Source organism: Oryzias melastigma, linkage group LG7, assembly GCF_002922805.2.
Source record: "Oryzias melastigma strain HK-1 linkage group LG7, ASM292280v2, whole genome shotgun sequence".
NCBI lineage: Eukaryota > Metazoa > Chordata > Actinopteri > Beloniformes > Adrianichthyidae > Oryzias > Oryzias melastigma.
Genome location: NC_050518.1, coordinates 4,955,856 through 4,969,066, shown reverse-complemented (window position 1 = coordinate 4,969,066; position 13,211 = coordinate 4,955,856). Strand labels below are relative to the sequence as shown.

General features: G+C 37.4%; 1 protein-coding gene across 7 annotated transcripts in view; it reads left to right on the top strand.

Annotated features, from left to right (window-relative positions):
* Positions 1–13,211, top strand: part of LOC112159596 (TOX high mobility group box family member 2) — a 97,985-nt gene that overhangs the window by 20,366 nt on the left and 64,408 nt on the right. For 5 of the 7 annotated variants that reach the window (XM_024293779.2, XM_024293778.2, XM_024293777.2 and 2 more), the window contains one exon: positions 9,252–9,344. The exons of the other annotated variants lie outside the window; for them this stretch is intronic. In XM_024293779.2, coding sequence (XP_024149547.1) covers positions 9,252–9,344 — 93 coding nt within the window. The remainder of the gene's footprint in view (positions 1–9,251; positions 9,345–13,211) is intronic. 7 annotated transcript variants of the gene reach the window in all.

Here is a 13,211-nt window from a genome sequence, read left to right as displayed (position 1 = left end):
TGAAATAATTTGTCTCGTATTTTAACTAACAAATAATCAACCATGAGCATCTCTTTATTATGAGTTCAGTTTGGTTATCATCTCTCAAGTTCCTCATATTTAAGTCAGATGAGTCACACCTCTCACTTCTGAACAGCATGACTCATTTTCCTCTAAATGCTGGTCTAAAAACTTTACACACTTATAAATACAGCTTAGTTATCATTTCATTTTTGCGCATTCATCTAGACAGCCTTTTGCACACAAATGCTTAAGTTACACTGAAAAAACAGAGTTTAGAAAACCAAACTCAAAATGAAGCCACTTAACCGCCTGCTCAACCAAACAATAATAATTATTAAACACATTGATTGTGTGTATACTCCCTGAAGGCAATATGCAACAGAAACATTTGTTTTTTCATTGATTTTTGTCTTGGTTGGGTAGTTAAAGGATTAAATTGAATTCTAGAGTTCTTTAACTGGACCTGACAGATTTTGCTAAAGTAAAGCCTAAATTTCTGTCTTTTTCGTAGCAGAATTTGTGATCTGCACTTGGAGTTTATTCTAACCTAATGCCCTACTGAACATGTTCAAAGCAAGGTGTTTTATTGATTCTTCTTTTAGTTTTGCCTTCCTCTCCTCTCAGACTAAGACCTTTTATTTCATTTTTTTTTACGTTGGAATAAGTCATTTTGCAACAAGCAACACAATCAGACATCCTGGTAACTTATTTGCATGTGTTTAAAATATTGATACTTTCAGAGCCTTAAACATAATGAACCACATCTTGCTCTTATTTAGCTTTTCTTCAAAGTTTGACTTTTAACCTTTGCCTTTGAATCCTAACTTAATCCTAATTGGACACCTGAGAACCTTACGGCATCTTTATTACGGATCTAATTTTATACTGTCATAGGCTTACTATCTAGTGCACTCTATAATGGACTATACTGCGTTCACCATTTATTAATTTAAAAACTATGGAATACGTAAAGTTGTTGGATTTCCCCTGTACATCTTTTTTAATGTCTTTTTTTATAAATTAAGAGTACGGATGCATTTTATTGTATATTTTACGATGTATATGTGTTGACTTTATCCATAAATGGGCATGTAACAGGTCTTTAGCCTTATTTACTTTACTTACTTATTTTCTTTAACAAAACGTTTGTTTTTACAGTTAGTACTTTTGAAATCTTTTTTTTTTTTTTTACTTTCTTTTCTGAAAAAAGTGTGAAACCTGAATTTGTTTATAATTCGAGTTGACAAGGCAACATGCAGTTAGTATTGAATGTGTATTGATGTGAATAACTTTTAAAGACGGAGCTATTCGCAGAATAATTTAAAGTCTTTTTGACCAATCGTTAAAAAAACGTTGTTTTTCAGTGTATGATAGATTTGTGAAAACTATGTGTCCCTTACAAAAAAACAGTGTTTCTGGTTTGGGTTCGGCTGCGACACTCCGTCACTGTGAGTCCACTCTTCAGAAATGAGAACCGATGTGCAGTCATGCCTGCTCCTCCTCTGCATATCTGCTCGTTCATCTGGCCCGCTCATTAAAGGATAATTACCTGTAATTAGTGAATCATGTCACTTTAATGAAGATGTTAAAAGCTGTTGGAGGCGGAAGGGCTGCCCCTAATTCTAAGTGATGTTCAAGATTACTGGCAGACAAAAAAATCAATAGAGGCGGACATTGTAATGAAATACTAACACTTCCTTGCCGGGGCCATGGGTCTTTTGTGGTATGTTTATGTTTTATATTAATTTTCAATTCTAGAGCTATTGACATCTGGTTCTGGAGTGCAAGTACTTGTTAGCGTATCACAGCGTGCTAATGGGCGCCACAGCGATGATGCTGTGTGTCTAAGTACCTTTGTGTGTTGTGCTGTTCTCAGTGTAATGCTTGATGTTAGTTGGTGTGTGTTTGTGTGTGTGTGTGTTCCCTGGTGGCATGGTGAGTGTTTAATCTGGCCCGGTGGCGTGCCGTTGGCCCGGCTAATCACAATGTGTCTGTAAGAGCGTGCTGAGCCAGGGGAGCACGCCGTCGCTAACAGCGCCTGACAGACTCATTAGAGAGACCTGGCACTGAGCTTTGCAAGGCGCACACACACACATGTACGAGGATACACACAGTCTTACACTCAGAGACACACACTGTGGGAAACCCATCCACACATCGGGATACATTTAACACTTTCATGGCTGCTTTTTTTCTGATCTTCATGGACTTTCATTCATAAAATGATTCAGTGATGGTGGTCCGTGTCTCTGTCTCTCACACACACGCAGGGCTCCTCGTGTGAAACAAGGCAGGCAGTGACCCCTCGCAGTCACAGCCCAAACACAGACAAGCGCTGAGAGGGCATCTGGGAGAAGAGGAGGGGAGGGGAGGGAGGGTAGGAGGGTGGGAAAAAAAAAGAAAAAACGAGGGGAGGCGAAGTGGAGGAGTGAAGGGAAGATAAGGAAAGTGTTGGATGCAGTTCTGTTTTCTCCCATTCAGACAATTTAAATAGGCAAATGACATTTTAAAGGCTACTTATCTGCAATCAGGAGATCCTGTCCAACCTTTCGAGAACCTTGATAAAATACAAAAAAAGAGATTCTTTGTGAATAAGCTTCATTCACGGCTACTGTAAATGTGAGGAAGGTTAGTCGTCTTTTCTTGTGCACAATGTCCATGCAAAAAAATACTTCTAAAACTATTCATTTTTGGGGTAGAGTGACATTTAGCAAAGTGTGATCGACTGCTTTGAAGAAATACTTAAGACTGGCTTCCTTGCACTCACAAAAAGGTTAATTGCAGCTCAGCTGCAGAAGAGTAAAGTGTAAACATTAGGTTTGGTTGAATAACAGGTGAATGCAAAGCAGGTCAATATGTAGACAAGTATGGGCCTGCCAGCTGTTCACTGCCTCTGCAGCGCCGCTGCACTGGAGGAAGAAGCACTTTGCAAAAAGTGATCATAAAAAGGCAAAGATGGGGGCAATAATTGAACATGGCAGTTCATAACTGATTTTTTCTGTCTTTTAGATTTTAAAATAGAAGAAAAACTTTAAAGGAAATGCAAAACAACTTCTAATTAGATGTTTAAACAGAACATTTTTCTTAATTTTCTCACACAAACAGGTAAAAATGAGCAACAATAGAAATCAAAGCAAAGACGAGAAATAGCAAATTAAAAAAAAAGAATTAGAAACTCTTTGAAGCTGCTCTGTCTTTGCGCTTTGTGCTTCCACCATTTCACCATCTGGCAAATAAAAGGAGCACACCCATCGGCCACTTTAATGGGTACACCTGCCCATTCCTGTCAGTTACAGCAACTCTGCCTCAAATTTGACTTTTATAGAGTTCTGAGTTTTTGCTCAGAACTTCTTTGTAGGTGAGAGTGGCTGAATCTAAAGTGAAACTTTTTTTTTTTTATGTTTTGGTCTATTCAAAATCACTAAAGAGCCAGGCACAAAAGAAGCATCTCAGCGTTTCATGAACTATAACATATTTCCTCAGATCAACCTTTCACATATTGGAGCTCTCACCTTTTTTTTTTTTTTTTTGATTTCTACATCAGGAGACATTAGAAACTTGCACAACAACATCCTGTTTTTAATATTTTCATACTTGCTCTAAAGAAAAATTTAAATAAATCCAAATAATTCACCCCAAAAAAAAAAGGCTTGAGACGAATGGCACACAAGTTTATCCACATTTCCATCTGTACATCCTGCCCCCACCATACTAATGAATTGAGTTTTGTGTTAGGACTCCATTCAACAGCATCAAGAGTTTTGTGTTAGGACTCCATTCAACAGCATCAGTCATACGTCGTAAGTGTGTGAAACTTACATTATCCTTACAAATACTTTACCATACACTTACATGCACAACAATTGTACCCTACCATTTCTATCTTGTCCCTTTAAGGTGGCTGAGTGACCTTTATGGGAACACAAGACACACCTGTGTTCCCCTTAAGATGGAACTGCTTCCCAACAACCCCAAAACCCACAGCACCATGTGGCTAAGGCTTTAGAAATAGACTGATGAGTATCACTTGTTTGATGGGCATAACATTTTTGGAGTTTTCACCCTGAATTAGTGCATCTTTTAGTACTTAAACATATTATGGTTGCTGTATTACAGCACAGTATGCCAATCAAACATTGATCAAAAAAGAATCTGTCAGAATCTGTTGAAATGAGATAGTATTTCTTCTTATGTTCCAGCAAATGTATGCATCTCTGTACCGAACACTCACACTTCTATTTAAACGGATATGAGGTTAAATGCCGACAGCGCTGTTTCGTGTTACGCCCAGAACACATCCCTGTTTTAATGAGGAGATCAAAGACTGCCCTTTTGATGCATGTGCTCGGTGCACAAACTATTACTGCTTGTTGTCATAATGGGAAGTTACTATGGACTCACAAGCTTTTACAACAGGAAATGGATCTTCAACATGCAGCCCAGGATGCCAGAATGGCACAGTGCTTGAGAGGTAGCAGATATTTTGGTTTTGATTAGCATTTCAGAGTTCATTCTTTATTTTTTTCCCCCAATTTTTTGGAACTTTAAGAAGAGAATCTCAAGAATAAGAATTCTTTTTAAAGGTGATTGTTCTTATTTTCTGCTGCATATGATTGCAATCAGAGTGATACAGAGCTGATTTAACTTTCCAGCATTTTCTTTCTCTCTCTTTTTTTTTTTTTAACTGTATCTCCATTCAATCTTCAGTTCGGATGAAGATATGCTTTGCTTAAATTATCCTGAATTATTTTGTTTGACATCAGTCATGTTTGTAATTGATAGTGACTTTAAATATCAGCTGTTTATCATTTTCGCAAAGCCAATAAATGTGAACAGGAAGCAGGATCTTTATGCAAAATGGAGGAGGCAGAGAAAAACAGTGCAGTAGAGAGAAGAGCAGACATAGAGACCAATGTGACAAAAATACCTACCATGATGAATCAATGGAGCCAGGCTCCTCATAAAACTATTTTAAGACTGACACTTGATAAAGTTACTTTGCTTCACTTCAACAATGAATCACAAATCTCTGAGAAAATGGAAAATATATCTTTAACCTGCCCATAGGTTTGTCCCCCAAAAGTGGACACAATATATGTCAACTGGACTGAGTGACTCCTCCCCCTTTGGTTCCAAATAGTAAGTAGCTCCAAAAGGTGAAAATCTTGTAGACTTCCATTGAGAAATTAACAGCTATTACTCAAAATCACAATTCTTGGTCTGCTCCCTTTTTTTTAATGTTCTTGCTAATCCTATTTTTGTCCTGATATTTTTTCTGTAGTGAAAGTGAAAATGGACAAAACTCTGCTGGAAACAGCTGATTTACGTTATTTAGTTCCTACAAAATTGGTTCAGAAAGGAAAATTGTAGGGTTATATTTTAGGATTATTGAAATTACGTAATCCTATTTTGGTTATTCAGATTCTTGATTACTTGTTTTGTCAATACAATTTATTTTTGTTCTTTATTCATAGGTGTATTTCAACAAAAATTTTATTAATTTTAGCTCATACTTTAGACTATTGCAGAATTACCAGATATGTATTGAGGTATTAAAGGGATCATACCATGATTTTCTTCACAAAGATCACTGCTGATCACCGCTAGCTCCAGCTGCTGACTTTTCGAAAGAAGTGTTTGTGTTAGCCTGGGGGTAGACATTGTTGTTGCTTTTCTAGTCGTCGCACCACAATGACGCGAAGACACGCTCGCAGTCTACACCACGCACGCGCCGTAAAAACAAACTGCTCAGTGGAATCGAGGCCCAAGCCGAGTGGAAAGCTGGCCAGAATTAACTGGATCGTACCATACTGTTCAATGGAAACAAGGCTTTAGTATGAGTAAGTCCAGCCCCTCTTCCCATGATCCATGTGTTTAAGCATTTCCAAACTGCATGTTTTTCCGCTTCTTATCCGCAACAATTTGAATAAAGATACACTAAGAAATTCAATTTTAGGCTGAATTGTCTCAAGAACATGTTAAAAACACCAGAAACACAATCTTCATCTGAGTGGGTCTTTAATGCTTTTATACCCCCAACTTTAATATAAGACAGAATATGAAGCTTTCACAGCCGGGATTGATGGTTTGCAGATAGATGCTCTTTTATTCTGCAGCTCTGTCTCACTTTCTATCCTGCCTGTTTCTTTTCTTTTCATAAACTCTCCGTCATTTGTCTGATTGTAGCAGCTGAATTGAACTTAACTGCCTTGATTCAGTCAAAAGTGAAACCAAAGCCTCTTTAATTTTTTTTTGTGTGCTAGAAAACAGGCCAGTTCTTCCCCTCATCAGTACAGTAGCAGTTTTGCTCTCCTCTGTGCTCTCTGTTTTCTTCAGCACAAGGCTGTGACATTGAGGGAATGTGATGTGATGTATTGTAGTGAATAATGTATTCTGCAAGGATTGTACAGAGTGCGTCGAGCAGATGGCAGCAGGTTGAGCTGTGTGTGTGTTTAATAATGACAGTTTGTATATGTGTGCCGTGTGTTCCAGCTCGTGTGTGTTTTTGTTCTTATGTGTGTGTTCATCCAGGATGGGGGAGGGGACGGATGACAAGAAGGTAGAGAGAGAGGGAGAGAGAGAGAGTGGGGGTTGGTTTCTATGTGTGTCTATGTGAGCCTCTTTTGTGAGATAAAACATGCAAATGGTGGATTATTTTAATGCATTTTATTTCTACAGCTGCAAACCTTAATCCGTAAAGCAGTTGAAATGAAAATAGTATATATTTTATTCTTTTTAAACCCTGCCTCCTTTCCTGTTTTTTTTTTTTTTTTTTTTTTTTTAATATATATATATATTCCCTGATAGGAATTTACAACTACCAGCTGTCGAGGAACAGAATCCTTTGCGCTTTAATTTCTCTCTGGTGTAGTTACAGCCAAAGACTAATGATCACATCTGGAAAGCGAGAAAAGACTAAAGCTATTCAAGCCTGAACTGATCCATTAGGAAGTCAAAGTTATAAAAAAAAATCTAGAATAAATTCTAGTAGAATGATCAAACTTAAAGCTGCATGCGGAGCAGGTGACTCACAGTAGACCATGGATGTAAAATATGCACATTTCTAAACACTTACTCAAGCACTCGCATGTATGTGAGGAGCACAAAAACTGCAGATATAGTAAAATGCTTGTCAAAGAGCCTGCAGTACTGCTACAGTATGCCAGACGCTACACTGTGCTTTTATTGGATCCTCTCACTGCAAAAACAAGAAACAAACTTTTCTTTTTTACAAAAATCTGTATTACTGAATTTTTATTAAGAACACACATTATGGGACCGCATTTAACCCCCGTTTCTTATAAAACTACTTAAATCCTCTTTTGATCTATTTTTGGCTCAAGTAAAAAAATATGTAGTTTTCTAGGACATAGTTTCTGCAGAGTGGCATTTGTTTATTAGAAATTTGCTAATAAGTTGTGGGCGGGATCATTGGCATGGAGCAACCCCGCCCCCCACCTTACACATTTCCTACATCACACATACGCTCCTTTTTAAACAGCTTTTTTGCCTGCTCCTAATTCACAACAATTTGAATTACAAAATATGCATATATGTCAAAAACAGGATTTTCACCAGGGTCTTTAAAAGTGAGTAAATATGTTTAAGTGTTAGAGCGAGCTCATTTAGCCTCTCTGGGATGGTTGATATTCTACTATCTAGCCTGAGGCCATTCATTAGTGGTAAATAATTGAGAGGCTGAGATAGCGCCGAGGTGAAATACCTGTTATTATTTTATAGAGTTTGTATTCGTAGGTCCCTTCAATTTAACATTATTAAAAATGCACAGACCTTCCCACAAATGACTCACTCTAAAAACTCACAATGGCTGCTAATGACCAGCCATCCGTCTTGAGTTGTTTCCAGAACCTGAGAGAGGGTTTTTCTTGCATTAGTGTGTAGCCCGTTCTGTTTTTGGCTAAGCTTATATTTCGTTTAGCTTTTTTCAAGAAGTATTTTTTATTTATTAGAAAATATAATTTTTTTCGTGGTACGTCGCCATGTTAGAACTGGAAATTTTCAGAAAGCTGTGATTGGTCCAAATCATCATTTCTATGGCAACCACTCTCACTATATTTATGTTAAGAAAAGGTAGCATAGCAAATACTTATTTTTATACTTTATTTCTCATTAGAGGTCTTCTTGGAACCAGTGAGGACTTCCTATTTAAAACATGAGGGGGGAGGGGTCTCTCAGTCCAGTTCTCATGTACAGTCAAAGGTTTTCAGGAATAAAGTTCAGCATCAGTGCATGCTACACCTCAATCTCCTTTTTTTATTTTTAATGACTAATTTTTTTAATCTCCTGAAAGGTTTATGTGCCATTTTTCATACACATTAGTCTTTAAATGGACCATTAGCTTTGAAAACATTTCACCTTTACATGTTGGTTTTCCTGTGATGCAACTTAAAGGCCATTGAGGTTTTTTTTAACACCCTATACACCCACCTGCTACCAGGTAGCAACCAAGCAATGGGGAGGCATCTGAAGGCTTTATTGGCTATTCACAGCACTCTGCACTCCACAAACGCATCATGTTTCCAACCTTTGGTGTGAGCGTTAGTGCTCGTTGATGAGTCGACTAGTGAGGTTTTAACGTTTGTGGTTGCGCTGTTTCTTTGACTTCCAGTTGCAGGAGCTGACAGTTCAGGTCTTAACTAAAATTTTTGGATTTGGATTGCTATTGAGTAGAATATTTAGGTCTACAGAAACAGCTGTGGCTTTGACAAAAGTAATTACCATTGGGTTTTTTTATACATAAAGAGGTCATAGCATTGCTGCTGTTTATACACATTCTGTGTCTCAGAGGATAGATTATGTTCAGTATTGTAACAATTAATCTACCGCATTAATAAAGTTGTATTATTGTCCTCATATCTACTCCTCCTCCCGCTTGATTTTGTTTTCCCGGTTCACTACCAGTGTTCATGTTGTATAATGTGCTTGTCACTGTGTGAGAGAGAGCAGGGAGGTGGGCATGGGGAGGAGGAGGCGTGTTTTGGGGTGGAGGGGATGTCAGCTCATTAACCTTCCATTCTTCCCATGGCAGAGCTCTGCACACGCTCACTGCTTAAATCTCGTGTCTTTACTCCGCCCCCTTCATGCATGTGTTGGTAATGAAGAGAGCGGCTGAGGAAGGAGATGCCCTGCTTGTTCCTTGCAAACTAAAGCCCCACCATCTCGTTTCCTCCCCTGCTTTTGTCTTCTCTTTCTCTTCCTCTCCCCTCTGTCTGTCCCTCTGACCACAGGCCCGATACAGTGTGGCTGAACGAGGCGTTAGGCTCCACACTGCAGCCCCATCAGGCTTCAGTTCATCTAGGAAAAGACTGTCCAATGCTGTGGTGAGAAAACAGTAGCTACGTCCCCAATTTTCTTACATTTCCTTTAGAAATGTTGAGATTTAACCCCATTAAATATGTGAAGTTGTTGTGGTTCCTAACAAAGTTGAGACATTTAAGATTAAAACGTTTACTTTATTTTCTGCTTCCAAAGATATGATGTTGACTAACTACAATTTCTGTCACTCATAATCACATTGTTTGTTGTTAGTTTTTTAAATACAGCATCAACAAAATGTACAGTGTATGTGTTCAAAACAACAACCTGGATGTTAAGTAGGAACTTTTTTAGTAACTTAAACACAGGGGCGAAGCTATAGGGGAGCAAAGAGGGGCAGGTGCCCCCTTAGCAAAAGGCTTTGGCCTCCCCCCCTACTTGCCTCTCCAAATGTTGAGTCAATGTTAATATCATTATTGACAAAAATGAAAATATCATCAGTATGTGCTTCTTTATGCTTATTTTAAATGATCAAAGTGACATAAAATAGATAATACTGTGTATTTTTTGAGCCTTAAATTTGTATTGGGCTTCCGGTCGGCCACTTCTTAAACATTATCCCTCTGTTAAATATGCTCCATCAGAGCAAGATAATTAAAACAAAGTAGCAAAAAGGAAACCTAAAAAATAAATAGGGACTGCTGAAAGCTAGCTTAGCTAGCTGCTTTTTTTTAAACACCCACTCCAATCCTCTTTTGATTTATTTTAAACTATTCTCAGTAGAATTTTAATTATTATTATATTTTAACCAACACTTAAACAAAAAATGGTGTCGTATTCTAGGATATAGTTTCTGCAGTAGTTCATTAGAATCTTGGACTGTTGGCATGGAGCAACCCCGCCCCTCTTTCCCCCATTGCTGAGAGCTCAGAGCAAAGAGCTTGTGGCCCACCCAGTGTATTTCTACGTAAAAAATAAGCTATTTTTTAATGTAATTCTTTTGTATGCTCTTGATTTGCATAACGAAATGTTCAGAAAGTTTTTTCATATATGCCCTCTATCTTGCCACAAGAACATGTTAAAAACACCAACAACACAAGTATGGGTATAAATTAAGTTGCTTTAAAAGTTTCACTTCTTTCAGAAGTGAAAGGAATGTAGGATGTAGAGACCCTGGAAAAATAAAATCGGAATCAGATAGGACTCCATTAAAAGGAGAATATTTGGATTAGTCGAATAAAGTTCCTGTTTGAGACTCTAGATTGACATTTTTAACTGTAAAGATATTAGAATGGCCACTTAAATGCAGTTGTTTTTTGCATTAATTGATGGCAAGAATCCATGGCTAATACATTTAAATTTGCTGCAGGTTTTGTTTGTTTTTTTTTACTCTCAGTTTATGTTGAACTGTCATTCATAGAGACAAATTACTGTAAGCTCATATGTAAAAGCACCTGTGACACATTTAGGTCAGGTCTCCACTAAGGTTTTCCTTATCTGATCTAAGACTAACTGTATCAAGTCATAATCATACACACCGCCTACTGAAGACTGTTTTAGTTCTGTTAAAGTTGTAACCTTGTTAAAGCTGCAATCATTATCTGTTTTTCTGTTAGATCTTTACACAAATTATGTTTGTATGTGGTTAATAACTATAAGGAATTATTCATTGTGCTTTAATGTTCTATCTCGCTGAATTTATTCAATCATTTAATTATCCCAAAGGAAACTCAGGCTGCCCACAAACAGATTTATTTTCAAAATAAAAGGATGGGAGTTGTAGTTATCAGTAGCTGCTCTTCCATGGTCTTAGTTGAGTGCGTTTAGGCATTTATCTAACTCATTATTCAATCATCAATATTTAACTCATAATTAACTTTTTTGTTCTACTTACTCTTTCATACTTCATTCAGTGCACAGCCCAGAGAGCAGTAGATAACAATAAGATAACCAATTATATACCAGAGGAAACAATACTTAAAAAAAAGAAAAAAAAAAAGATTTTTTTCCCCTGCTGCAGTTATCTGATACTGTGGTGAGCAGAGTCAAAGGGCTGAGGTAACGTGACATTCACTCTGCCCTTTATCTTTTCTCATCACTGTTTACTTCAGTCAGTTAAAAGTGGCTTGTGCTCTGCATCCTATCTTGGAACCTCACCAACCTAGACTCACGTTAAAGACCGTCATGTACTGTACAGACACAGTTGAGTACTTCCTCCAGTTTCAAAACAGACTCATCTCCACAGCAAAGTGTCAGGTAAACGTGTGGGTTAACTACTTCCCTTCTGTTAGCAACCTTTTCTATCGTTCAGTACAGCACCGCGTAGCCTTTAGTAAGTTAATTTGATGATGTTGTGACTGGTGCTAATGAAGTGTTTCCTCGGCACTGGTTAGCAGGCAGCCAGATGCAGACTACCGCAGCAGGTTGAGGGAGGCTGTGTGGGTGTCACTTTGGTCTGATTTATTCTTTTTTCTTTTATACCTTTTTCATATCCGCTCACATGTGAACTCCATAATTGTGACCTTCTTTGCACTCTACCCCTGAAGCTGCACATGATGACACCGGTGGGGTTCAGTCGCTAACACCTTTTTGACAGCGCACGCATGCAACTGCCAAATAGATAAGGAAATTCAAAAATAACAAGACTTTCAATTTGAGCAGTAATTAAACTGTGTGAAGCTGTATGTTCAAATTTTGTGCATAAGTATGTTAGTCTGCTCATATTTCTGCTATTTGATATTGACACTTGTGCACCTCAACCAACCATGCTTGACCCAGAGCAATTCACAGTAACAGGAAGTTCAATTATAAAGTTGTCATGCCAACCATTTACAGAATATAATTAACAGAATAACAGTCAAAACTAAAAACAAACATAAAACAAAAAAAAGATGTAATCAAGAATGATTTTTCTGTAATTGTTAGACTGAACTGAGTGATGGATTTTATAATCTAACGATAACAGTCACAGATGAGAGGGAGGCTTTATGGGTCAAGCAACTGTTAATCTTTCCATTAACGTTCAATTCTCAGGCATTGTACTTTGGTTTTTGAACTTTAAAAATAACACCCAGTAGAAAACAGGCATGACATACTGAAAACAAATTAGCAATGAACGCATATTCCTTTTTGAAAAAATGTTAAAACAAAGTTTCAAGAATATTCTTGTTTAAAGTCCCATTCTACATTTTTTTTATGTAAAATAGTGAAAAACAATTAGTCTACAATGTTTTTTTATGACATATTTGGCATAGTGCAGCAGGAGCTCACTAGAAATTCAGTCAATGTGGAAGTTAGCCTCCACTAATTTCCCATCAATCCTTTCTTTACACTCTCTTGCACTAGCTTTAAGCACCTCATAAGCTTTAGGGTAGCAAAAAAAAGGGAGGGTGAGCAATATCAGAGCTATCCAGCTGTACAGCTTTGAGCCAGATGAGTAAAATGAAGACGTTAATGGATCTATTTGTCTGCAAGTGGATCCATCAGAATTGGACCGAAGAAGGGAGACTTTGGCTTGTTTGCTGCGTCAACAAACCCAGACTTTTTCAAACCTCCAACTCAGTTTGAATACAGAAAATTTTTATCTTAAATTATCTAATATCTCTAAGTGTCCTCCATCATGAGAGAAATGTTACAAGAACATGTTAAAAACACTTCTTTCATTGGAGCGGGTCTTTAAGGCTTAATCGACGCATGTATCTGAATAATTTTGGAAATGTGAAATTGATACTGCAACTAATTACCGTGTTTTCTGCCTTATAAGTCGCATCTCCTGGCAAACTATACAAAAAACAGCAACGTATACTCTGAAAATGATGGTAAAACATTTATGTCATGACAGAGTATAAGGGTTCCATAATGATAAAAAAATAAGTAGATAAATAATAGAATAAAGTTGTGAGCCAAAGAGTCAATATTTAACAATGATAAAG